General features: G+C 43.5%; 1 protein-coding gene across 7 annotated transcripts in view; it reads left to right on the top strand.

Annotated features, from left to right (window-relative positions):
• Window positions 1-27,277, top strand: part of UTRN (utrophin) — a 1,025,654-nt gene that overhangs the window by 438,561 nt on the left and 559,816 nt on the right. For all 7 annotated transcript variants that reach the window (XM_075339520.1, XM_075339517.1, XM_075339516.1 and 4 more), the window contains 3 exons: window positions 5,275-5,359; window positions 11,900-12,117; window positions 17,056-17,173. In XM_075339520.1, coding sequence (XP_075195635.1) covers window positions 5,275-5,359; window positions 11,900-12,117; window positions 17,056-17,173 — 421 coding nt within the window. The remainder of the gene's footprint in view (window positions 1-5,274; window positions 5,360-11,899; window positions 12,118-17,055; window positions 17,174-27,277) is intronic.

The following is a 27,277-nucleotide window of genomic DNA, read 5'->3' as shown; positions in this document are numbered from 1 at the left end:
CTTGGCACATCTCCTTGTCTAGCACAAAAGATTATTCTTTACTGTTAAGAAAAAAATATATAAATTGTGAAACTGATTCCTTCTGAAACTCAACTCAGTCTTTTCTCTCTGGGTCTATGACCATGGCACCAAGTTTTTATCATGAATGCATCAGTACCTTTGTCCATTCATCCTTCCTTCAATTCATATCTTTCCTGTTATAACTTTTATTTTTGAAAGAGTATTATATTGTTGAAGAAATTGCATTTTTTCATAATATGTCCAATAAATGAAAGATGTTGCATTTTTCCTAGCTTTCTCTTTAGTTAGAATAAAAAGAAGCCCTCTGTGTTCCCTAATGCGCCCAGTTCTTCATTAGTCGTATTCTTGATATGTCTACCTTGGTGTCATGTGTGGTTTAGGGCAAATGTTGTACTTTGTCTTATCTTACTATAGTTATTGAAGTTTATGTTGTTTTTACTCCATATTCTGGAGATGTGATGGAGATGTTTTCGGGATATACACTGTGCACAGAATTATTAGGCAAGTTGTATTTTAACCCCTTCAGCCCCCGGGCACTTTCCGTTTTTGCGTTTTTGTTTTTTGCTTCCCTTCTTCCGAGAGCCGTAACTTTTTTATTTTTCCGTCAATCTTGCCATATGAGGGCTTGTTTTTTGCGGGACGAGTTGTACTTTTAAATGCAACCATAAGTTTTACCATATAGTGTACTGGAAAACAGCAAAAAAAATCCAAGCGTGAAAAAACTGCAAAAAAAAGTGTGATGGCACAATAGTTTTTGGGATGTTTTATTCACGGTGTTCACTATATGGTAAAACTGATGTGTGGGTATGATGCCTGAAGTCGGTGCGAGTTTGTAGACACCAAACATGTATAGATTTACTTGTATCTAAGGGGTTAAAAAGAAATCACAAGTTTGTCCAATAAAGGTGGCGCACGTTTTACGCCATTTTCTGAAACCCGTAGCGTTCTCATTTTTTGGGAATTATGGCTCAGTGACGGCTTATTTTTTGTGTCTCGAGCTTATGTTTTTAATGGTACCATTTTTGCGCAGATGTTACGTTTTGATCGCCTGTTATTGCATTTTGCGCAAAACTTGCGGTGACCAAAAAACGTAATTTTGGCGTTTGGAATTTTTTTGCCGCTACGCCGTTTACTGATCAGATTAATTGATTTTACATTTTGATAGATCGGGCAATTCTGAACGCGGCAATACCAAATATGTGTATATTTTTTATTTTTTTAACCCTTTAATTTTCAATGGGGTGAAAGGGGGGTGATTTGAACTTTTAGGTTTTTGTTTTTTTTTATTTTTTCAAACTTTTTTTTTACTTTTTTTTTTATTTTACTAGTCCACCTAGGGGGCTATAGCGATCAGCAATCCGATCGCTCTGCACTATCTGCAGATCTCAGCTACAGAGCTGAGAACTGCAGATACGGTGCTTTATTTTCAATGCCTTCCGTATTCCGGCATTGAGAGGAAGTGAGTCATGTTAGCTACAGGCGTCATCACATGACCCTGTGCTACCATGGCAACCACCGAAAGTCACGTGATCGCGCACGTGACTTCCGGTGGGGGCGGCGGTAAGTAAAAATCATGGCCGCGCGCATATACATCTCACTGCCAGATTTTGGCAGTGAGATGTAAGGGGTTAAATGTTCCGGGTGGAATGTGATTCCACTCGGAACATGTAGGCACACATGTCAGCTGTTAAAAACAGTTGATATGTGTGCGGATCGCCGCATCTTGCCGGCGGCAGGGGGTGGGGCTTAACCTCACACGCTCCATGACGGATAGATCCGTCAAAGGTCGTGAAGGGGTTAAAGGACTTTTTTTTATTATTGCTCAACAACTATGTTCTCAATCAACCCAAAAGACTCATAAATATCAAAGCTTAATATTTTTGGAAGTTGGAGAGGTTTTTTTTTTAGATTTGGCTATCTTAGGAGAATATCAGTTTGTGCAGGTAACTATTACCGTGCAGAATTATTAGGCAACTTAATAAAAACCAAATATATTCCCATCTCACTTGTTTATTTTCACCAGCTAAACCGATAAAACTGCACAAAATTTAGAAATAAACATTTCTGACATGCAAAAACAAAACCCCAAAAAATTAGTGATCAATATAGCCACCTTTCTTTATGATGACACTCAACAGCCTACCATCCATAGATTCTGTCAGTTGCTTGATCTGTTTACGATCAACATTGCGTGTAGTAGCCACCACAGCATCCCAGACACTGTTCCGATAGGTGTACTGTTTTCCCTCCCTGTAGATCTCACATTTTATGAGGGACCACAGGTTCTCTATGGGGTTCAGATCAGGTGAACAAGGGGGCCATGTCATTATTTTTTCCTCTTTTAGACCTTTACTGGCCAGCCACGCTGTGGAGTAGTTGGATGCATGTGATGGAGCATTGTCCTGCATGAAAATAATGTTTTTCTTGAAGGATACCAACTTCTTCCTGTACCACTGCTTGAAGAAGTTGTTTTCCAGAAACTAGCAATAGGTCTGGGAGTTGAGCTTCACTCCATCCTCAACCCGAAAAGGTCCAACAAGTTCATCTTTGATGATACCAGCCCATACCATTACCCCACCTCCACCTTGCTGGCGTCTGAGTCGGAGTGGAGCTCTCTGCCCTTTACTGATCCAGCCTCTGGCCCCTGCATCTGGCCCATCAAAAGTCACTCGCATTTCATCAGTCCATAAAACTTTTGAAAAATCAGTTTTAAGATATTTCTTGGCCCAGTCTTGACGTTTTTTCTTATATTTCTTGTTCAAAGTTGGTCTTTTTTCAGCCTTCCTTACCTTGGCCATGTCCCGGAGTATGGCACACCTTGTGCTTTTTGATACTCCAGTAATGTTGCAGCTCTGAAATATAACCAAACTGGTGGCAAATGGCATCTTGGCAGCTTCACGCTTGATTTTCCTCAATTCATGAGCAGTTATTTTGCGCCTTTTGTGCCCAACACGCTTCTTGCGACCTTGTTGGCTATTTGCCATGAAACGCTTGATTGTTCGGTGATCATGCTTCAAAAGTTTGGCAATTTTAAGACTGCTGCATCCCTCTGCAAGACATCTCACAATTTTTAACTTTTCAGAGCTCGTCAAATCTCTCTTCTGACCCATTTTGCCAAAGGAAAGGAAGTTGTCTAATAATTAAGCACACTTTATATAGGGTGTTGATGTCATTACACCACACCCCTCCTCATTACAGAGATGCACATCACTTGATTTACTTATTGGTAGTTGGCTCTCAGCCTATACAGCTAGGAGTAGGACAACATGTATAAAAAGTATCATGTGATCAAAATACTCATTTGCCTAATAATTCTGCACACAGTGTATGCTAAACATAGCCATAAGCCACCATTGTTGATTTTTCCACCCTAATGGTTTGCGGTCCCCATTTTTTGGGGATTTTTTTTTAATGAAGCAGATACCCTCTTTCTCTGAAAATAATACCTTCCCTGAAAATAAGCCGTAGCATGATTTTTCCTGTTTTTGAGGCTGCTCGAAATATAAGCCCTACTCCAAAAATAAGCCCTAGTTATAGGTCATTACAAAAATGTCTATTTAAATAGTGTCCAGGCATCTGTACATGTAAAAAAGTAAACTCAATTGACAATAGAATGCAGCAGTACAGATGGACAGATAGACCTTTAATCAAGGAAAGCAGACACCCCAAAAAGAATCATATTCAAAAGACTCCATGAGACCCAAAAGGTTGGCAAGTGCCAGGCTCTTTTACATGGAATGGGTAGCCCTGCTACCTCACTGCATTAGATTGTTGCTCATAGAAATATAAAACATCCCCAGAAAATAAGCCCTAACACACCTTTTGGAGCAAAAATTAATATAAAACACTGTCTTATTTTCAGTAAAACACGGTATATCACTTTATGAGAACAAAATAATATTTAATTAAACTCCAAAAGTTGAATTATATTTAGTCCCTTTGTATAGGACAAAGCTAGGCATTTAATTAGCTTTCGACATATAGATGCATTTACTGACATCATCAGTAAATGCACTGTGATGAAAGACTCTGTGTGAAAACATATTTATTAAAGGGGTTGTTGTCACACAGAATTTTGCACAAACTTCACCAACTGTCATGGCGGCATTGAGCTCTGTTCAGATTGCAGATTCTGACACTCCGCCTGATGATTTCTCTCCTGTCTGGGATCAACACAGGCACACTCGGGCATCCACCTGCTGTGTGCTGATTTATAGGCAAGCTAACAAGAGTCCATCTCTGCTATTTTGCTTGCTCCTTTAATCACACATTGTGGGGAGACCTATCACATCTGCTCCCCTGCTATTTATAGTTTTGGACCTATGCCAGCTATAGTTTATTCTGTGTTGATCTGTGAGGTGTGTTGTCCCAGACTCTCTGGTGAAAGTTATGTTAGTGGTGCTTTTTGCTTGGTATGGTGGTGAAGTGTACTCCAGTTGTTTTGTACTTCCTTCCTGCTCTTGTTTTCCTCCTGAAACTTTTATTGTCGTATTGTGTGTGTGTGTGTGTGTGTGTTTGTGTATGTGTGTGTGTGTGTGTGTGTGTGTGTGTGTGTGTATGCGTGTGCTGTGTGACAGAGTTTTGGTTTTTCCCTTTTATGTCTTTTTCTGTGGTTTCAACTCACTCCTTGTCCCATCCCTCCCTTGGAGAGGGGGAATTAGATCAAGACTGGTCAGGAGCAGGGCCGGGAAAGAGACTTGGGCTTCTCCATCATTAGGAATATCCCTGAGAATAGGGATAACATAAGGCCCCACAGTTTGAGGGACAGCTCAGAAGCCCCGGTTCACCGCTATCCCAAAGTCATCATGACAGTTGTCCAGTGAAAAAAAGCTACAAGCTATCCATGGGATTGATGATAACTTGCTGATCACTGAGCGCCTGCACCTTTTTGGAAAGCAGAGAATTTTTATACATAATGAGGAACTTTTTACCTCCTTTACAAAATTGAGCAGTAGGCCAGATGTCCAGATTCATTCTCCGAGACTGCCAGGAAAAGCCAAGAGCCTTGCTCAGGAATGAATAGAGCGGTGATCAAGCAAGTGCACTGCTGCTCCATTCTGATGGGGATAAAAGATCCCTATTCTGCCAATTGGTGCAGGTCCCAGTGGTTAGAACCCCACAGATCAACAAGCCTATTCTATGGGTAGGTAGTCATTTGTTTGGACAAACCCTTTAACTAGCATAGTTTGTTGAGTACTTCTTATATACAGTTATAACATTATGATGATGCATCATTTGTATCTGTATTTTCAGGTGTCCCGAGAAGTGCCAGAGAAAATAAAGGACTTGGAACAAGTGTTGTATTTTCCTACCTATCCAACCCAGACTGCCATGCCCAGTAAGTACTATTTCTGTGTTACTCAATGAACCATTTCGCATGTGTTTTTGCATCCTGTAGAAAGGTAACATTCAGACTGGATATCAATGTTGACAAGTCAGTTGTTAAAAAAAAATCTCTTTCAAATGAAGCAAATGGGAACCATAGTGCGGTTATTATAAATGACACAATTGTCATTGACCAGATGATAATTTTTAGACTGTACATTTTTTGACTGCTCTAGATCTTTTTTATGGATATGTTCTTATTCAAGGCACAATTTTAGCATTTTGTTATTGCACTGCTGGAGTGGTGGTTTAAGGGCCCTTGCAGACGAGCGAAGGCGAAATTTATCAGAGAAATTGGTTCGTAATGATTACAGATGAAAATCTGATATGCGATGTTCATTTACATGTTTGGCTTGCTATCATAATTTTTGTCATTTATGTAAATCCATTATGCTATGTTCCTTGAGAATCATAGTCCTGCACAGTCTAATTTGTCTTATGTGTTATTCATTCCATTAATGGGTGTAATTTGGATTCGTCATTTCCAAAACACTTTATATTTATATGTCGTATTCATTTTATTTCACTATGCCTATGAGTAAGGACGCATGTGCGAAACACGTAAGGAGGGGGCTTTAATCAGCCCATGAGCACTGTGTGTTTATATTTATTGTGGAGTTACAATAAAGAATAGTATTTTTGAGTGCCGGATCCCTCAACTTTGTTCTTCACTTATCACGGATACATGCTCCAACGATCCGCACTGATGTGATGTATCCTATTTATGCATCCGACCGATCGAACACTAAGGCGGGCTTTACACGCTGCGACATCACTAGCAATTGCTAGCGATGTCGAGCGTGATAGCTCCCGCCCCCGTCGTACATGCGATATCTGGTGCTTGCTGCCGTAGCGAACATTATCGCTACGGCAGCTTCACATGCACATACCTGGTCAGCGACGTCGCTGTGACCGCCGAACAATCCCTCCTTCAAGGGGGAGGTGCGTTCGGCGTCACAGCAACGTCACCGCGACGTCACTAAGCGGCCGGCCAATAGAAGCGGAGGGGCAGAGATGAGTGGGACGTAACATCCCGCCCACCTTCTTTCTTCCGCATTGCCGGTGGACGCAGGTAAGGAGATGTTTGTCGTTCCTGCGGTTTCATACACAGCGATGTGTGGTGCTGCAGGAACGACAAACAACATTGTATCTGCAGCAGTAACGACATTATGGAAATGAACAACGTGACACAGATCAGCGATTTTTTACGCTTTTGCGCTCGTTCATCGTCGCACCTAGGATTTACAGATTGCGATGTCGCTACCGGCGCCGGATGTGCGTCACTAACGACATGACCCCGACGATATATCGGTAGCGATGTCGCAGCGTGTAAAGCCCGCCTAAGACTAATGTCTACTAAACACTATTATTTTTGCCTTCTTGAGTATTTAAACAAATTCATATATGTAGATTTCTTGTATTTTTAAAGAATTTGTATCACAGAATATTCAAACTGTCTCTCCAGGACTGGAGACAAACTCTAGCGCAGCGCCACCTGTTGGAAGTAGCGATCTTAAAAGTTAAATGTGGATTTTTAACAACCCTTTACATATAACTTAGGATATATATCACAGAATAAGAATTAAACACGTATGAAAAGTCTTCATTGTTATACTGTTCATTTACTGACATAGCACGCAAAAAAAGAGCTTTAACAACTTTTTGCCGTGTCTTGCGCAAGGGCAATCACTTTGAATAGACCACCAGTAATCCACTATCATGTGGGTAACCTAGTGTCCTCAGTATGTTTCTTCTATAATTCTTTAAAGAGGAGGTTCACAACTTTACAATAGTGGTCACATCCCTGTAAAACTGATAGGGAAAGCTTTTTCTAAATACCTTGTTTAGCCAATTCTGCCTCTGCGCGACCTCTGAGATCCGGTGATGTCAGTTTAACTTCTCGTTGACCTGACATCACCAAGCCCAGCCCCAGTCTCCCTGCGTGACTGGGCTGTGGGCGGAGTTTCACTGCTCATCACAGCCCAGTGTCACAGTGCAGCATCTCACGCACGCTGTCCTTCACTACAGAGCGCCGCAAGCAGAAGCGATGGTGGGCTGTAACGAGTAGTGAAACGCCGCCCACAGACCAGTCACTTGGGAAGACTGGGGCCTGCCTCGGTGATGTCAGGTCAATTGGAAGTTGACTTAACATTACCGAATTCCAGAGGTCATGGAGCCCCAGGGGTCACTTCATGGGGATGAGTGGACCTCGATAGCGCCGCTCAGGGCAGAATTTGCTGAAGAAGGTATTTAGAAAAAGCCGTCCCTATCAGTTTTACAGAGATGTGGCCACTATTGCAGAGTAGGGAACCACATCTTTAATCTTGGTGGAATTGTTCACCCTGCTCTTCACTTAGGTCACCAAGGTTTGTGAAAATAATACACCTAGATACTCATTGTACAGCCAAGGTGATGGAAAGAAGATAGCATTCTTTCTACTAGTTCAGTGTAATTATCCCGAACAAATTTTGTACAACCATAGTGAAAGAAGACCTTGCATCTGCCTTAGCATCGTTCAATGAATCTTGAAATTGTGGATCTTTCATGAGTCCTCTGATTTGAGGACCATTAACCTTTGTCAGGCTGCATAATTTTACAACGTTAACAGCGACCCCTTATCTCGGATCGGGGTGGAGATATTTTATTGAAATGTGGTCAATATATTCTGCACCAAAACTGCAGAGATGTCACGAAATTTCAGCCCTCTACGGCTTTTGGAAAATAAAATGTATTGCAATTTTAAAACGGAATAGTTACAATTGTACCTACTCAGCCGGACGAAGGTTAAAAATACCTGCCTTTAGCTTCTCCATGTTCAGTGCTGCAAATTTTCTGCAGACGTAGACCAAACATTTTCCCTTTTTGTTTAGAGCCTTTACAAACTGTTTCATTAAACCTAATTTGATGTGCAGTGGTGTTGATCTACTATCCTAGAGACAGGTAAAACAGATACCTAGTGTATTCACTCTGGTGTCCCAGGAGAATATTCAACATTTTTATATTCACACAGATTGGCCACTGGTGATTGGGGTATTTCATTTTCTGTAAGACCAGAGCAATTGTGTTTTGTCCTTCAGTCATCTTAGTTGAGTGCCTTATGTAGATTGATCCATATTTGTTTCCATTGGTTAAAATCACACATTTTAGGCTCCGCTTAGAAATGTCTATCAACAGCCGCCATGTGTGGGCAACTGTACATTATCTCAAAAAGTAGACCTGAAAATAAATTTATTGAAACATGAGAAGCAAAATACATGTAGACCATGTTAATAAGTAGATGAATACACAGAGCCACTCCCGAAAAAATTGACAGAATTCAACAACAGAAAAGGGGAGCATGAAAAGGCCCATAAATAGTAATTCAGAATGAGATCCTTTTGTGCAAAAAATACTAATTCTTCATTAAATCCAAGTCATTGCAAAAGGATAAAAAAAAACAATTTTACAAAGTTTTTACTTATAAATAGATACAAGACAGGGGCACAGAAGAGACTCTAGAGAACACTACCAGACCAGCATAAGCGCATGAGAGGAATCCCTCTAAACACCGTTAGTTGCAAAAAGCCAGGTTAGAAACAATTATTATAGTAAGATTACCATCAATATAGACCTAGTGGCTTGTCATTACCTCAAGACACCACAAGGTGGAGCTAAAGGAAAGTGGTCATTCAGAGATGGAGGCCCCACGAGGAAGCGACTGCGAAACGCGCGTCGGGGCATGTTAGTACCACCCAGCTGATCCAGTGTGGGTAAGTTTTCCTCTCCGTCATGAATTTAATTGTACAATCAGTCTGGGTTGTTTATTATGATTCACTGGGTTATACTATCTCTGAATGACCGCTTTCCTTTAGCTCCACCTTGTGGTGTCTTGAAGTAATGACAATCTGCTAGGTCTATATTAATGGTAATCTTACTATAATAATTGTTTCTAACCTGTTTTTTTGCAACTAATGGTGATTAGAGGGATCCCTCTTATGGGCTTATGCCGACGTCACATGGTACGATATATCGGGCAATATGTCGTCGGGGTCACGTCGTTAGTGACGCACATCCGGTATCGTTTGACATATCGTACCGTGTGACACCTCCGAGCGACTGTGAACAAGCAAAAATACTCACCTTATTGTTGCTCGTTGACACGTCGCTCATTTTCATAAAGTCGTTCCTCCTTCTGCGCGCTGGTTGTTCGTCGTTTCCGTGGCAGCACACATCGCTCCGTGTGACACCCCGGGAACGATGAACTGCAGCTTACCTGCGTCCCGCCGGCAATGCGGAAGGAAGGAGGTGGGCGGGATGTTACGGCCGCTCATCTCCACCCCTACACTTCTATTGGCCGGCTGCCGTGTGACGTCGCTGTGACCCCGAACGTCCCTCCCCCTTCAGGAAGAGAATGTTCGCCGCCCACAGCGACGTCGTCCGGGAGGTAAGTGCGTGTGACGAGGGGTTAACGACTTTGTGCGCCACGGGCAACTAATTGCCTGTGACGCACAAACGACGGGTGCGGGTACAATCGCTCGTGCGATCGCACGATAGATCGTCTCGTGTGACGCCGGCATTATGCTGGTCTGGTGGGGTTCTCTAGATTCTCTTCTGTGCACCTGTCTTGTATCTATTTACAAGTAAAAACTTTGTAAAATGGACTTTATCCTTTTGTAATGACTTGGATTTAATAAAGAATTTTGTATTTTTTGCACAAAAGGATCTCATTCTGAATTACTATTTAGGGGCCTTTTCATGCTCCCCTTCTTCTCTTGTTGAATTCTGAAAATATATGAATGACATATTCTTATTCCGAGGACTGATTGTACCTAAAATCAAGCCTACTACCTGAGGCACCAATTTTTTTTTTATTTGTTCCCAAGTGTTATAATAGGATGTAAGATACCTTGTAGGACAATGCTGCCGGTGAGTGATATCCTGTAGTCAGTGTCCCTTGGGATAGCCGCATAGTTAGGCTTATTCACTCGTAGTAAAATAGCAAAATGTATTTCACACTCAAACTATTTTAAAGTCTTTCAAATACTTACAGTACTAATGAGAAAATTGAATTTTTACTTGTGTAGTAATCTTTATTGTTAGTCTTTGGGCATTTCTACTAGGGGAAGGTGATTTAATAGGAACCTATTAAATTTGATTGGTCTTTTAATGTATTTAATTGTTACTACCATCCATTGAATCTCTTCCCAAGTATTTTACAACTCATTCAGTTATTATAAGGAAAGAACTTCAAAGTTATTAACCTTATAAAAGTGCAAAAAGCCCTGTACTGTGCCTTGCCTAACTTTTGTAAAGCAAAACCCTATTTATGTTACCAAACAATTTCAAAGTTAGTGACATTATTAGGTGGTCTGTTCATACTGCATAATGGTCCTGAGTTTCACAATCTGCATATGTGTATTTAGGAATTTAAGAGTGCATCTGAGCATCAAATCTGGGTATCTCTAAAATGGGTTATTTTGGTGGGCAATGACATTGTCTATTGTACACTGCTTCCATTTACAGCCAGTCGTTCCGCTAAATGCCATTATATTAGGGGAACCATGTCATTCGATCAAAACAGATCAAAACAGCACCAGTGTGTGCTTTTCCGACAGACCCTGAATACTCAAGCCCGCTTTACACGTTGCAATTTCGCATACAATATCGTATGCGATTTGCAACACCCCCATCGTATGTGTGGCACGTTCAATTTGTTGAACGTGCCGCACAAACGATTAACCCCCGTCACACGTACTTACCTTCCATACGACCTCGATGTGGGCGGCGAACATCCACTTCCTGGAGTGGGAGGGACGGAGCTGAGCAGGACGTAAGCATCCCGCCCACTTCCTTCCTTCCGCATTGTGGTCCGAGAGCCGCAGGACGTAGGTAAGATATGTTCATTGTTCCCGGGGTGTCACACACTGCAATGTGTGCTACCCCGGGTACGATGAACAATCTGACGTGCAATTCTAGAGAAAGGTACGATGTTTATGCGATGAACGTTTTAACGTTCAAGCGCAATCGCACGTACCTGTCACACACTGCAATGTAACTTACGATGCCGGATGTGCGTCACTTATGACGTGACCCCGCCGACACATTGTAAGATACATTGCAGCGTGTAAAGCAGGCTTCAGACCCGGCTGAACTAGTCTCAGTTTGGTCACATAAAACAGCTTTCATTCATAGCAATGAGTGATACCTGTAGATAGGTGCCCACCGATTGTGCAGTATGTTCTCAGAGAAATTCTGGCTTGTCTCTTGCCGGCTCAACACACTCCACTCTTCTCAGCTTCCCCTAGCTGACTGAACAGTGAACATATGGGGCTTGGTTCTGGTCAAAGCTGTTGAGGAGCACCTAATCAGGACCTGTAGTGCTAGGATTTAACTCCAGCCTACCTGGCTTTCCTACACAATCTACAGAAAGGTGTTTATTTTACATACAATTTAAGTTAATATATGGTGTGTGTTTTGGGTATTCTTCTAATGTTATGCTTTAAATTTCCTACAGCCACCTTTCCTGCAGTCCAGAAAATGGTGCTTGTATCATCTGCCTCTGAGTACCCTGGAATAAACAAACATGCAGCGGACCTGGCACCTGCCACTGATCTGGATAAGACGGTCACTGAGCTGTCAGACTGGCTGCTGCTGATTGATCAGATGCTGAAGTCCAACATTGTTACTGTTGGAGATCCTGATGAGATTAACACAACTATAGCACAAATGAAGGTAAGGTTAATAGTACCGGTCACAATTTAGCGTCAAAATCAATTGTCTTGGTGTGCCTTCAGGTTTACTGCTGTCACTTTAGCAGACTTTGTCCCATTGTAAATACTATCAATAAATAGTGGAAAGTTGTGAATTGCTTGCAATGAGATGCATCAATTTTGTTAAAAGGAAAATATAAAAGTTCTGTTTAAATAAAATGTTTATTTTATGTTTTTTTATATCTATATCGAATCAAAATTTTGAAATCTCACATTTTTTACACTGGCCACCAAACCTAAAATTAGGATCATACTTCTTGTTCTGTACATATAACTTTTCAGTAATCATCTCATTATCATCACAGACAGGCTTACAATGATAGATATCTCCTATACAGTATATATAACAAAATATCTCACCATTCAAAAAAAGTGATTTTCACAGCTCACATCCTCCCCTTCCCTGCATAATGACCGCTGCACAGATCTCAGAGCATGCCTAAAAACTCTCCCATAGAAGTCAATGAGCCAGAGCTGTATATGGTCCATGTGGCTGCTGTAAAGTGTATTGCTATATACTGTTAATAGAAGCTCAAGCAAGATGGCTGCCCCATAATTGTACAGAAAATAGAATAAAATGTCTAAAAAATAAAAACAGATGTTTAAAGGTGTTATCCATTACTCAGACAACCTCCTTCTTAATCACTATATTCCCTCTTATAAAATAACAGCAGCCTGTACTCACTTCTGGTACCAGCATCATTCGCATTGGCTCTCCCAGGGCTCGAGTGATATTATATCACGGGAACCCTGCAGTCAGTCATCGTCCACATCAGTTAGATTTTCCGAATGTTAGTTTTGTCCAAAGGAAGTGAGAGTGAAGCGGCTGATAATTGGCTGCACGGCTTCCGTTGCATAAAAAAACATTGACCCCCGGAAGACCCAGTACACACATCTCTGAAATGACACTGGCAACGCAGATGAGTACTGGCTGTTCTTGTGTTATAAAGAGGAATATAGCGATTGAGAATGGATTGTCTGAGTAGTGAACAATCCCTTAATCTATCTGGTTAAATTATTAAGATTATTCCCAAAATGCTGGGTTAGGATAGGGGATAATTCACCAATTTTCTGACCATTAGAACCTCCGCGTGATCCTGAGATCAAGGTTCTGAAACCCAGGATCTGTCTTGAATACAATGAGGGTGCACCTCCTCAACCTTCAATATTTGTTGTCTATGGGATTACCAGAGAAACCTGAGCACAGCTCTGCAGACCCTATTTCCCAAATTCCAGAGCCTCAATTTCGGGATCAGTGGTGGTCCTTGTGGTTAGACCCACAACAATCCCATAAAGGATAATGTAATTTTTTGGGAATAACAATTTATATAATATATACGACACATAGTGTAGTATTGTTTTTCATTAAAATTAAAGGGTTATTTCCATCTCCAAGATCCTATCCCAATATGTAGCAGGTGTAATAATAATAATAATAATAGCAGCAAATACCTACAATTAAAAATGTAGTATAGTTCTCCTGATTCACTATGTCACTAACCTCATATTCAGGGCATTGCAGGACCTTAGGTATCCATAGTTATGACCACTAGCAACTAACTAACTGAATATATGCGGGGTTGTAACCATGGATGCCTAAGGTCCTATAATGCCCTGAATATGAGGTAACCGTCAACTATGCTACATTTCTAATTAGTGATATTTGCTAATATCCTTATTGTTACACCTTCTACATATTGGGATAGGATCTTGGAGATGGGAATAACCTTTTAAGACAAGAGGGAAGACTCATGTACACAAGGTTAGGGTATTTGGGACTGGCGTTATGTGGATTGAGTACATACGCCAGAAATCCTATATTTTACTTTTTCCTATGATCATTTATAGCCAAACAAAGTTTTTTTACACATTGAGTCCATGGGAGTTGCAGATAAATAACATAATAAAATAATTGGACTAGTGCCCAAGATTTCAAGAGTAGCTGACACCTGGGACCATAGTTGTAAGGACACTTCCAATCCAATAAAATCCACTGACCCACGGCTGACAAAATAGAGGAAGATAGTTGGATCTTTGTCAGCTGATAAAATATTAAAGCTTTAAGTATAACAATCATTTAAAACTTCCATGATGGCGATGTGAAACACTCAATGCTTTTCTGGAGTTGCCGCCCTTAAACAATGAATTATCAGATATAGCTTTTCTAGAGCCTTTGTGCTACCAGTAATGTGGAAGCCCCCTATGTTTTCGTTAACGGATGATGGACATAAGCGGGAACTTGTTTTTTGCTGGATTGAGTTAAATGCTATTTGGTGGCAACTTGAGTACAGAACATTTTGGATCAGTTCACATTTATCCTGTGCTCTATACCATTCACAAAGTTGGATGCAAATGTGGAGGTTGAGAATACAATCTCCCACCCATGATTAGTATGTTGGAAGAATAATAAGCCTTACATATCTGAATCTGTGTTAGCTTTCTTTATGGGATTTTTTGTAGTTAATGCCTTGTACTCTTCAAAGAAAAGTCTTCAGGGGCTTTGTAAATGAAGCAGCCTTCTCCATCTGTATAATAGGCTGTTAGAACACTATTAATCCCCTCTGCTTCAAAGGGATTAAAGTAACTTTCTGATATTTGTTTCCCAGTGTGTGCGGTTAAGGAGTCACAGGTAGCAATTATCATAATAATTATCACGGATTGCTCTTCTTATACCTGTGCCCTGAGCATGTAATTGTTTTTATACATCTCTGATAAACACTTCATTCTTATCTGTAAGCTTGTTAAAGGGAACCTGTCATCAGAAATTTAGCTATCCACCTAAAAGTTTCCCCCTCTGCAGCTCCTGGGCTGCATTCTAGCAAGGTTCCTGTAGTTTTTCTTGCCCCTTTTAGCCCAAAATAAACACTTTATAAAGTAGTACCTGCTCGTATGTAAATTTTCTCATTTTTCCATGTGAGCGGTCTGTCTGGTGTCTGTGCCTGTCCTCCTACCGATTTACGCCCCCCCCAGAACGCAGAATTTCAAACCTCAAGACGCCGCCCCTGGGCGCCTGAGGTCCTGCGCATGCGCTCTGCTACCGTAGCGGGACAGTGCACAGCGTGCACGTGTGACCGCTGGTGACGGTATGCGCAGGCACGATGTTATGGGCGGCGCTGTGAGTGTCCTCAGCAAGTGCCGCCCATAACCTCGTGACCGCACTTTCCTCTCTTCCTCCATCGTTCTGCGCCAGCGCTCGCTGGCGCGGTGACCCGACGTCACCTCCTCCCATCTATTTCCTGCTGCAGGGCAAGATGGGAGGAGGTGACGTCGGGTCACCGCGCCAGCGAGCGCTGGCGCAGAACGATGGAGGAAGAGAGGAAAGTGCGCGCACGAGGTTATGGGCGGCACTTGCTGAGGACACTCACAGCGCCGCCCATAACATCGTGCCTGCGCATACTGTCACCAGCGGTCACACGTGCACGCTGTGCACTGTCCCGCTACGGTAGCAGAGCGCATGCGCAGGACCTCAGGCGCCCAGGGGCGGCGTCTTGAGGTTTGAAATTCTGCGTTCTGGGGGGGCGTAAATCGGTAGGAGGACAGGCACAGACACCAGACAGACCGCCCACATGGAAAAATGAGAAAATTTACATACGAGCAGGTACTACTTTATAAAGTGTTTATTTTGGGCTAAAAGGGGCAAGAAAAACTACAGGAACCTTGCTAGAATGCAGCCCAGGAGCTGCAGAGGGGGAAACTTTTAGGTGGATAGCTAAATTTCTGATGACAGGTTCCCTTTAAGAAAAGAAATGTAAGCTGCATAATGTCTTTAACTATCATTTACCTGTATCTAATAACTTATATATGTCTTAAAGGGACTCAGTCACCAGGTTTCTGCTGTCTAATCTGAGCAGCATAATATGGGGGCAGATACCATGATTCCAGTGATGTGTGACTTACTGATCTGATTAGTGTAGTTTTTTGTAAAATCTGTTTTATCAGTAGGAGATTTACTAGAGGATTACCATATATTCTGCTTTGTAGTTCAACCATGCCCTTGAACATTTATTGACAGCTGTGTACACTGTGCATAAGCAGAATGCTGTCAATCAGTGGTGTGGGTGGGGTTATACAGAGCTCGATATTAAGAAAACTGTTAGATCAGCTGCGCATAAAAGTTGTTAATCAAAACTACAGCAAGTAGCCCAAATGAGGAAGTTATACATCTCTGAAATCAGGTTGTCTGCTCCTAGATCTTGCTGCTGGCATAAGTAGTAGCAAAAAAACAGATTTACTTTAATGTCCTTTTTGTAACGCTCACCACCAGGGGGCACAGGTACACTGGAATGGTGAATGTAACGCTCACCACCAGGGGGCACAGGTACACTGGAATGGTGAATGTAACGCTCACCACCAGGGGGCGCAGGTACACTGGAATGGTAAATGTAACGCTCACCACCAGGGGGCACAGGTACGCTGGAATGGTGAATGTAACGCTCACCACCAGGGGGCGCAGGTACACTGGAATGGTGAATGTAACGCTCACCACCAGGGGGCACAGGTACACTGGAATGGTGAATGTAACGCTCACCACCAGGGGGCGCAGGTACACTGGAATGGTGAATGTAACGCTCACCACCAGGGGGCGCAGGTACACTGGAATGGTGAATGTAACGCTCACCACCAGGGGGCGCAGGTACACTGGAATGGTGAATGTAACGCTCACCACCAGGGGGCGCAGGTACACTGGAATGGTGAATGTAACGCTCACCACCAGGGGGCGCAGGTACACTGGAATGGTGAATGTAACGCTCACCACCAGGGGGCGCAGGTACACTGGAATGGTGTAGAATTCCTAGGTGTAGTGAGGTGCTTCCCTGCTAGGGGTCACTAGTACTATAATTTTAATTTTGCTCACATCCAAAAATAATCTAAAGTGTTATTAATTATGTTTTATTTTTAGATAACAAAAGAAGATATGGAACAGCGCCACCCACAGCTTGAGTATGTCTTTACATTAGCTCAAAACGTGAAGAATAAAACCTCTAGTGTTGATGTCAGAACATCCATCACTGAAAAGTGTAAGTAGTAATGCTTATTTATTTTACTATGGTGATCTACATAACAAAAACGTTTCCTGACTGTGCCCTGCATAGATTGTACTCCCTTGTACTAATTAGTTTATTTGTATATTGCACACTCAAACTTATAAATGGAAAAAAATGCCTCACTGTGTATAATAATGATTCTGGGACTGTAATTAGTAAGGACACTTCCAATCCAACAAAAGCCGCTGACCCACGACTGACGAAATAGAAGAAAATAGTTGGATCTTGGTCAGCTGATAAAATCTTCAAGCTTTAAGTATAACAATCATGTAAATCTTCCATGATGGCGATGTGAAACACTCAACGTGTTTCTGGCATTGCCGCCCTTAAACACTGAATGAAGCAGTTATAGCTTTTCCAGAGCCTTTGTGCTACCAGTAGCGTGGAAGCCCCCTATATTTCAGTTAACAGATGCTGGACCTGAGTGGGAACTTATTTTTTTGTGGGATGAGTTGAATGCTATTTTTTGGCAATTTGAGAACAGAACATTTTGGATCAGTTCACATTTATCCTATGCTCTATACTGAACACTTAGGGGTACTTTGCACACTACGACATCGCAGGTGCGATGTCGGTGGGGTCAAATCGAAAGTGACGCACATCCGGCGTCGCTTTCGATATCGGAATGTGTAAATCGTTTTTGATACGATTAACGAGCGCAAAAGCGTCGAAATCGTATCATCAGTGTAGCGTCGGTCATTTCATTTCAAGGACCGATGTTACGATGTTGTTCCTCGTTCCTGCGGCAGCACACATCGCTGTGTGTGAAGCCACAGGAGCGAGGAACATCTCCTACCTGCGTCCTGCGGCTCACGCCGGCTATGCGGAAGGAAGGAGGTGGGCGGGATGTTTACGTCCCGCTCATCTCCGCCCCTCCGCTTCTATTGGCCGCCTGTCGTGTGATGTCGCTGTGACGCCGCACAACCCACCACCTTAGGAAGGAGGCGGGTCGCCGGCCAGAGCGACGTCGCAGGGCAGGTAAGTCCATGTGAAGCTGCCGTATCAATAATGTTCGCTACGGCAGCTATCACAAGAGATCGCAGCTGCGACGAGGGTGGGTACTATCGCGCTCGGCATCGCAAGCATCGGCTTGCGATGTCGTAGTGTGCAAAGTACCCCTTACATCAGGGTTTCCATCTACATCTCTTTAATACGTTATTCAGGTAAAACCCGCAACAGATCCATTTACTAATAAGGCAGCAGAGTTACTCTAGACCATGTTCATCCTCTGTTCAGTGGTGTCCGTCTTTTCAAAGGTGAACAAAACTGTAGTTTACCACAGTTTTGTGCATGCCTAAAAAGATTGACACCACAGGCCAGATGGGAGTTCAAAGTGACTCCTTCGGCCTCATGACAATGAATTTTCCCTTGGTATTTTTGTCTTAATTATGTTTTTCAGTGAATTACATGCAATCCCCAGTGCAAGTGCTCAGCGTAGAGCGCTGAATAAATATGAGCTGAGCCTTACTACGATCTATGGGAGGCAGAATTTACAAATCAACAGCAGTTGAAGAATTGGCTTTATTACTATTTTTTACTCAGTTCACCTTGTGGTATAAAGGGTGCTTTACACGCTGCGACATCGCTAACGATATATCGACGGGGTCACGTTGTTAGCGACATCGCAGCATGTGACACCTAGGAGCGACGATCAACGATCGCAAAAACGTCAAAAATCGTTGATCGTTGACACGTCGCTCCTTTTCATAATATCGTTGGTGGTGCATGCCGCTGGTTGTTCACACCGCAGGAACGAAAAACATCTCCTTACCTGCGTCCAATGAGGAAGGAAGGAGGTGGGCGGCATGTTCCGGCCGCTCATCTCCGCCCCCTCCTCTGCTATTGGGGGGGCTGCTTAGTGACGCCGCTATGACGCCGCTGTGACGCAGAACGCACCTCCCCCTTGAAGGAGTGATTGTTCGGCAGCAACAGCGACGCCGCTAAGCAGGTATGTGCGTGTGACGCTGCCGTAGCGATATTGTTCGCTACGGCAGCGATCACTACATATCGCAAGAATGACGGGGGCGGGTGCTATCGCTCGCGACATCGCTAGCAAACGCTAGCGATGTCGCAGCGTGGAAAGCAATTACAATTATATTATTGTAATTACAATTACAGTATTACTGCATTTATATATATATATATATATATATATATATATATATATATATATATAATATATATATATAGATATATATATATATATATATCTATATATATATATATATATATATATATTATTACGTTTTGCAGTTTTTACACTGTAAAAACAATTTTATAGAAAAAAAAAATCTTTTTGCAATTTGAAAGCTATAGCTTTTTCTTTGACGGAGCTGTTTTGTGGCTTGTTTTTTTGCAGGAGAAGATGACGTTTTCATCTATACCATTTTTATTTACTTGTGGCTTTTTGATGTTGTTTTATTCCACTTTTATTTCAGCTATATGATAAAAGACATAGTTTTTGCAATTTTTTTTTTTTTTTTTTTACAATATTCACTGGTGAGGTTAGCTAGTATGACAATGTTATCAATTGGGTTGTTCTGGACACGACACCACTAAATATGGGTACTTTTTGTGTATGTTGGGTTTTTTTACATTTATTTATTGATATAATGTTTTTGTTCTATATTTTTTACAAATTTTTACTTTTTTTTGTTCTTTTTTACTTTGCGCTGATTGCTGATATAATGTATTACAATACACTAGCATTGCAGTACATTGTATCTATCAGTGTTGCACTGACAGAAGTGTTTTAGACCATGCGCCTAGTGTGGTCTAAAAGGCTTGCCATAGCTTGGTGATTTGGAGGTTGTCATGACTACTTCGGGTTGCCATAGCAATGACTTTGCTCTTATGACGTGCTGGGGCACCGATCGGATAGGAGAGGGTGTGCGCTTGATCGCTATCAATTGCAGCATTTAGGGGGTTAAACAGCTAGGGTTGGCGGGGACCAACCTTTGCTTTGAGAGCTGAGCCTTGGCTGTCATGTCAGCTGAGCTCTTGGTGGCAGTTGCACATACACAGCTCCTGTGCATGTGCGATTGCCAGGACCTACTAGTACGTCCAAGGTCAGAAACTTCGCACCAAATTGGACCTACTTGTACGTCCAAGGCTGTGAAGGGGTTAAATGGAATCTGTCACCAGGTTTTTGTCACCTAATGTGAGAGCAGCATAATGTAGGGGCAGAGACCCTGATTCCAGCGGCGTGTCACTTGCTAGTTTGCTTAGTGTAGTTTTGTTAAAATCACTGTTTAATCAGCAGTATAATTACAGGACTACTTGGCGTGCTGCAGCTTATCCAGCATATTCATGAGCTCTGTATAACTGCTAGATCTGCAGCAGAGAAAACATTGATTTTATATATCATATCGCTGGAATGGATCTCTGCCCCTACGTTACACTGTTCTCAGATGGGGGAGAAAAAACCTGGTGACAGATTCCCTTTAAAAGGGTTTTCCCACAAATAAAGGTTAATTTTAAAGATTTTAAATTTTAAATTTTGATCACTAGATCTTGGAATAATAATAATTTCCACAATTGGATGTGTTTAAAGAAAATGTTCCTGTGCTGGGATAATCTTATGTGTCCCTGCTATGTACTGTGTAATGGCCGTGTCTGACTGTACAGGGGCATGGTCTGTTCATACCACATCTCCTGAGTCGGGGAGGATGCAAAAGATAGTATAGACATTACAAAATGGGATCACAGATGATTCTTTTTTTCTTTTTGTGAGGAAAAATATTTCCCTATTTGCTTTTAAAAAATGTATTTCCTCAAAGAAAACAGAATTTCTGATCCCATACTGTAATGTCTGTATACTTTTTTACTCCATCCCCTGCCCAGAAAATGTGGTATGATCAGACCATGTTCCTGTACGGTCAGACACGACCATTACACAGTACACAGCAGCGACACATATATGACACTAGAAGGTGGCCCGAATCTAACGCATCGGGCATTCTAGAATTTGTGTAGTTAATGTATGATTTTTGTTATATATATATATAGATGTTGTGTGTAGTTGCCAAATGTTTGTGTGGGGTGCTGTAAATGTTCTGGGTCTTGTCTGGGTGTGGGGGTGTGTGAGAGTGGTGTTGTTTGTGTGTTGCGTGTGTTGCATTGTTTTTGAAGCGCTGTGTGTCTGCAGCATTGTGTGTGTGGTGCTGTGTATGTTGTGCGGTTTGTGTGGGGGTGTGTGTGTGTTTTGGGGGGAGGTATGTTTTGTGCAGTGTGTGTGTGTTGCGCGGTGTGTGCGTATATTGGTGTGTGCCGCAGTGTTTGTGTGTTGTGTGTGTGTGTGCAGCATTGTTTGTGTGTGTGAGTGTCTGTGTAGGGCGGTGTTTGTGGTTTCCAGCGTGTGTATGGTGTGTTGTGCCCTGCTTCTGTGGCGGTGTGTGTGTTTTGGGGGAAGGTGTGCATCCCCATCGTGCTCCATCCCCCATGCTGTGCACCCCCCATCGTGCCCCATCCCCCATGCTGCACACCCCCCATCGTGCCCCATCCCCCATGCTGCGCACCCCCATCGTGCTCCATCCCCCATGCTGCGCACCCCCATCGTGCTCCATTCCCCATGCTGCGCACCCCCATCGTGCTCCATCCTCCATGCTACGCACCCCCATCATGCTCCATCCCCCATGCTGCACACCCCTATCATGCTTCATCCCCCCATGCTGCGCACCCTCCATCATGCTTCATCCTCCATGCTGCACACCTCCCATCGTGCTTCATCCCCCCATGCTGCGCACCCCCCATCATGCCCTATCCCCCATGCTGCGCACCCCTCAGAGAGGAGTATAATAGGAGGACTATAATAGGAGGAGTAGTCCTGGAGGTGAGGAGTATAATAAGAGGAGTAGTCCTGGAGGTGAGCAGTATAATAGGTGGAGTAGTCCTGGGGAGAGAGGAGTATAATAGGTGGAGTAGTCCTGGGGTGGAGGTGTCTAATAGGTGGAGTAGTCCTGGGGGAGAGGTGTATAGGTGCCCAACTTGTGCGGGGGTGGCGCCGAGCGGGCAATGTGTGCGGGGGCGGAGCCGAGCGGTCAATGCGTGAGGTGCAGGGCCGAGCGGCCAATGCGTGCGGGGGGCAGGGTCGGGCCGAGCCGAGCGGCCAATGCGATGGTTGTCACTGTAATGACATCATTTTGGAGCAAGACAGACAACAGAATAAGGCAATTATATATATATATATATATATATATATATATATATATATATATATATGATCTCTGCACAGGAACATTTTCTTTAAACACATCCAATTGTGGAAATTATTATTATTCCAAGATCTATTCATTATAATCGACTTTGTTTGTGGGGAAAACTCCTTTCATAAGGGGTGGACTTCAAAGTAATAATCAAAAGAGGTATTTGTAGGTGTCCAACTGAACTGCATGTTAGAGGTGACGGTATCGATTGTCCCAGGACAAGGCGTTTTGATGGTCTAGGCCGAGAAGAAAAACCGCCCATTTCAGAAATCGGGTAAAATTTGAGTGTAGTTTTGGTGCAGTTATTTTCTGAGCTCTTCAGGCTCCTGTACTGTCTGCTGCCGCGGTGTTTGTGTGTTGGGTGTTGTGTGTGTGCAGCGTTGTTTGTGTGTGTGGGTGTCTGTGTAGGGCGGTGTTTGTGGTTCCCAGAGTGTTTATGGTGTGTTGTGCGCTGCGTGTGTGGCGTTGTGTGTGTTTTGGGAGAAGGTGTGCATCCCCATCGTGCTCCATCCCCCATGCTGTGCACCCCCCATCATCCCCCATGCTGCGCACCCCCCATCGTGCTCCATCCCCCATGCTGCGCACCCCCATCGTGCTCCATCCCCCATGCTGCGCACCCCCATCGTGCTCCATTCCCCATGCTGCGCACCCCCATCGTGCTCCATCCTCCATGCTACGCACCCCCATCGTGCTCCATCCCCCTGCTGCACACCCCTATCATGCTTCATCCCCCCATGCTGCGCACCCTCCATCATGCTTCATCCCCCCATGCTGCACACCTCCCATCGTGCTTCATCCCCCCATGCTCTGCACCCCCCATCGTGCTTCATCCCCCCATGCTGCGCACCCCCATCATGCTCCATCCGCCATGCTGCGCACCCCTCAGAGAGAAGTATAATAGGAGGACTATAATAGGAGGAGTGGTCCTGGAGGTGAGGAGTATAATAGGAGTAGTCCTGTAGGTGAGGAGTATAATAGGAGGAGTAGTCCTGGAGGTGAGCAGTATAATAGGAGGAGTAGTCTTGGGGAGAGAGGAGTATAATAGGAGGAGTAGTCCTTGGGAGAGAGAAGTATAATAGGAGGAGTAGTCCTGGGGAGAGAGGAGTATAATAGGAGGAGTAGTCCTGGGGGGAGAGGAGTATAATAGGAGGAGTAGTCCTGGGGGGAGAGGAGTATAATAGGAGGAGTAGTCCTGGGGGGAGAGGAGGATAATAGGAGGAGGAGTCCTGGGGTGAGAGGAGGGTAATAGGGGGAGTAGTCCTGGGGGGAGAGGAGGATAATAGGAGGAGTAGTCCTGGGGGAGAGGAGTATAATAGGAGGAGTAGTCCTGGGGGGAGAGGAGTATAATAGGAGGAGTAGTCCTGGGGAGAGAGGAGTATAATAGGAGGAGTAGTCCTGGGGAGAGAGGAGTATAATAGGAGTAGTAGTCCTGGGGGGAGAGGAGTATAATAGGAGGAGTAGTCCTGGGGAAAGAGGAGTATAATAGGTGGAGTAGTCCTGGGGTGGAGGTGTCTAATAGGTGGAGTAGTCCTGTGGGGAGAGGTGTATAGGTGCCCGATGTGTGCGGGGGCGGCGCCAAGCGGGCAATGTGTGCGGGGGGCGGGGCCGAGGGGGCCAGTGTGTGCGGGGGCGGAGCCGAGCGGTCAATGCGTGCGAGGTGCGGGGCCGAGCGGCCAATGCGTGCGGGGGGCAGGATCGGGCCGAGCCGAGCGGCCAATGCAATGGTTGTCACTGTAATGACATCATTTTGGAGCAAGACAGACAGACAGAATAAGGCAATTATATATATATAGATGATCTCTGCACAGGAACATTTTCTTTAAACATCCAATTGTGGAAATTATTATTATTCCAAGATCTATTCATTATAATCGATTTTGTTTGTGGGGAAAACTCCTTTCATAAGGGGTGGACTTCAAAGTAATAATCAAAAGAGGTCTTCGTAGGTGTCCAACTGAACTGCATGTTAGAGGTGACGGTATTGATTGTCCTAGGACAAGGCATTTTCATGGTCTAGGCCGAGAAGAAAAACCGCCCATTTCAGAAATCGGGTAAAATTTGAGTGTAGTTTTGGTGCAGTTATTTGCTGAGCTCTTCAGGCACCTGTACTGTCTGCTGCCCCAATTACCGGTGTAATACTATATCTATGAACAGATTCTGAGAAGATAAGGCTCTTGCTATATAGACAGACAATTTTGAGTGGTGCCATTAGGTTCTGAGATTCCAAGAAATTGTGTAAGAAGCATTGCCCAAAATTACCATTACGGCTAAGCTACCGATAGTCCATTACTCATCACATTCCAAACTTAATAATAACCATAGACCAACCCCCCAAATAAACAGACCCTAAGAGTACAATCTTCAAAATAAATAAACACAAAATGACAATTCCAGACTAGACCCTGAAATAAATTCAATACCACCCAGTAAATACAGATCCTAAAACAATCTCAAATCCCAGTGGTCGCTAAGGAGTACTTCTCACATAGCGAGATCGCTGCTGAGTCTCGGTTTTTGTGACGCACCAGTGACCTCATTAGCGATCTCGCTGTGTGTGACACTGAGCAGCGATCTGGCCCCTGCTGTGAGATCACTGCTCATTACACACAGTGCTGGTTCATTTTTTGGACGTTGCTCTCCCGCTGTGAAGCACACATCGCTGTGTTTGACAGCGAGAGAGCAACGATCTGAATGTGCAGGGAACAGGGAGCCGGCGTCTGGCAGCCTGCAGTAAGCTGTAACCAAGGTAAATATCGGGTAACCAAGCGAAGCCCTTTGCTTGGTTACCCAATATTTACCTTGGTTACTAGCGTCCACCGCTCTCAGGCTGCCAGTGCTGGCTCCCTGCTCCCTGCACAAATAGCCGGAGTACACATCGGGTAAATAAGCAAAGCGGTTTGCTTATTAACCCGATGTGTACTCTGGCTAGGAGTGCAGGGAGACAGCGCTAAGCGGTGTGCGCTGGTAACCAAGGTAAATATCGGGTAACCAAGCGCTTGGTTACCCGATATTTACCTTAGTTACCAAGCGCCGCATCGCTTCCACGCATCGCTGCTGGCTGGGGGCTGGTCACTGGTCACTGGTGAGATCTGCCTGTTTGACAGCTCACCAGTGACCATGTAGCGACGCACCAGCAATCCTGACCAGGTCAGATCGCTGGTTGGATCGCTGGAGCGTCACTAAAGTGTGACGGTACCCTTACTCTACCCTATCCCCACCCCCCTCATCTTGGCCTTGGGCTGTACTTTGAGCCTTTTGCCATAAAAGTAATCCAATGTAAAAAGCCCTATTTTCCCCATTTACAGAAAAAAGGCAAAAATGACTTTCATAACAAAAAATATTAAATGCTATATCCTTTTAATGTGAAAAGTCAATAAAGCCCAAATAACACCGGTATTAGGGGTTAATCCATTCCTGATTCTTCACATTCTAGAGCTTCCAGAGAGATGTAACAACCTTCAGGACAGGTTATAGTTAATAATGCATTGTTATCTTGGAAAGTGTGAATGGTATTGAAACGAACGCTTCAGTGCATCACTATTACATGCCGGCTTCTGCTGATTTCAATTATATTTACAATGGCTAAATCAATCTACACTTCTGTGCATTCTTTCACAGAGAAATAGCATTTTCTACATTATGAGTAACAGATGACTTATTGTCATGCACCAGTGTATGGTAAGCATCTTACAGGAAACCCAAAATTAGAATTACATTTCCATGCTGATTCCCCAATTGGGACTTCAAAGACAGTGGAAAGGGGCCAATAATACGTTTCAAGTATGATTACTCGTTCCTCACACTGTATGAAGAGCAGTGAATGGGACTTTGCAATCACATTTAAAAAAAATCAGACAAATTCCCCTGAACTACTGCAATGGAAAGATAAAAACACAGAAATGTTTGTCTTTTATCGCCTTCTGCATAAGGTTGGTTCACCACATTCGAGCCACCATTCCTGATTCCATCAGAGACTTCCATCTGTGGCCTGAAACCTGGATTCACAAGTGGCTCTGACAAAGCCCTGTGTGGTTTTCTGTAGCGCTGAAGAAAAACAGTACCAGACAAAAGTTTGGATACATCTGTTCATGAAGGGGTTTACCTTGTTCGCATTGGAATGTGGACAATATAAATTCAGACTCAAAGCAGCAAAACCACCAAGAAACACAAAAAAAGGAGTAAACACTTGGGAAACAAATCAGAAGTTGTTCCATTTCACGTTCCTCAAATTACCCCCTTTTGCTCTGATGACAGCTTTACACTGGAATTGCTTATTTGGTGTATAAAGGGGGCATAGAGATATGATATACATTTTGGTGGCTGAAACTAATTTAAAGGGGTACTTAAACGTAATAAAAACTTGTCCAAAAACAATTTAATAATATAAGAAAACAACATGTACAAATTTGTTATAATCTCTACACCAATGCTAGCCATTGTTTTGTGCCTATCTGTTGTGTCTCAGCGGTCTTGTGCAATACACTGCTGTACCCAGTGATTGGTGGCAGGTCACAAGTGTATATGGCCATGTTAGGCTACTTTCACATTTCTGTCTATTACCCTCAGTCACAATCCGTTTTGTGAGTGATGCGACTGATCCGTGGCGGATAGAGAGAGATATTTTTATCCAGAAAGGAATTTACACATCTGGCCATACTCAGTTACTAAAAACCAGATCCGTCACTGGAATCCGTCATTTGACGGATTCCGACGGATTCCGCGCCCATAGGCTTCCATTATAACAAACGACGGATGCCAACGGATCCGTCGCTGTCCGTTTTTTCGATGAACACAAAAAAGTTACATTCTATGTTGCTTCTGCGCGATGGTCAGTCATTCCACGTCTGATCGTCGCGAATCGGATGCAACGCAA

This window comes from Anomaloglossus baeobatrachus, chromosome 3 (genome assembly GCF_048569485.1).
Source record: "Anomaloglossus baeobatrachus isolate aAnoBae1 chromosome 3, aAnoBae1.hap1, whole genome shotgun sequence".
Lineage (NCBI taxonomy): Eukaryota > Metazoa > Chordata > Amphibia > Anura > Aromobatidae > Anomaloglossus > Anomaloglossus baeobatrachus.
The sequence above is the reverse complement of the archived record's forward strand: the minus strand, read 5'-3'. Positions and strand labels throughout refer to the sequence as shown.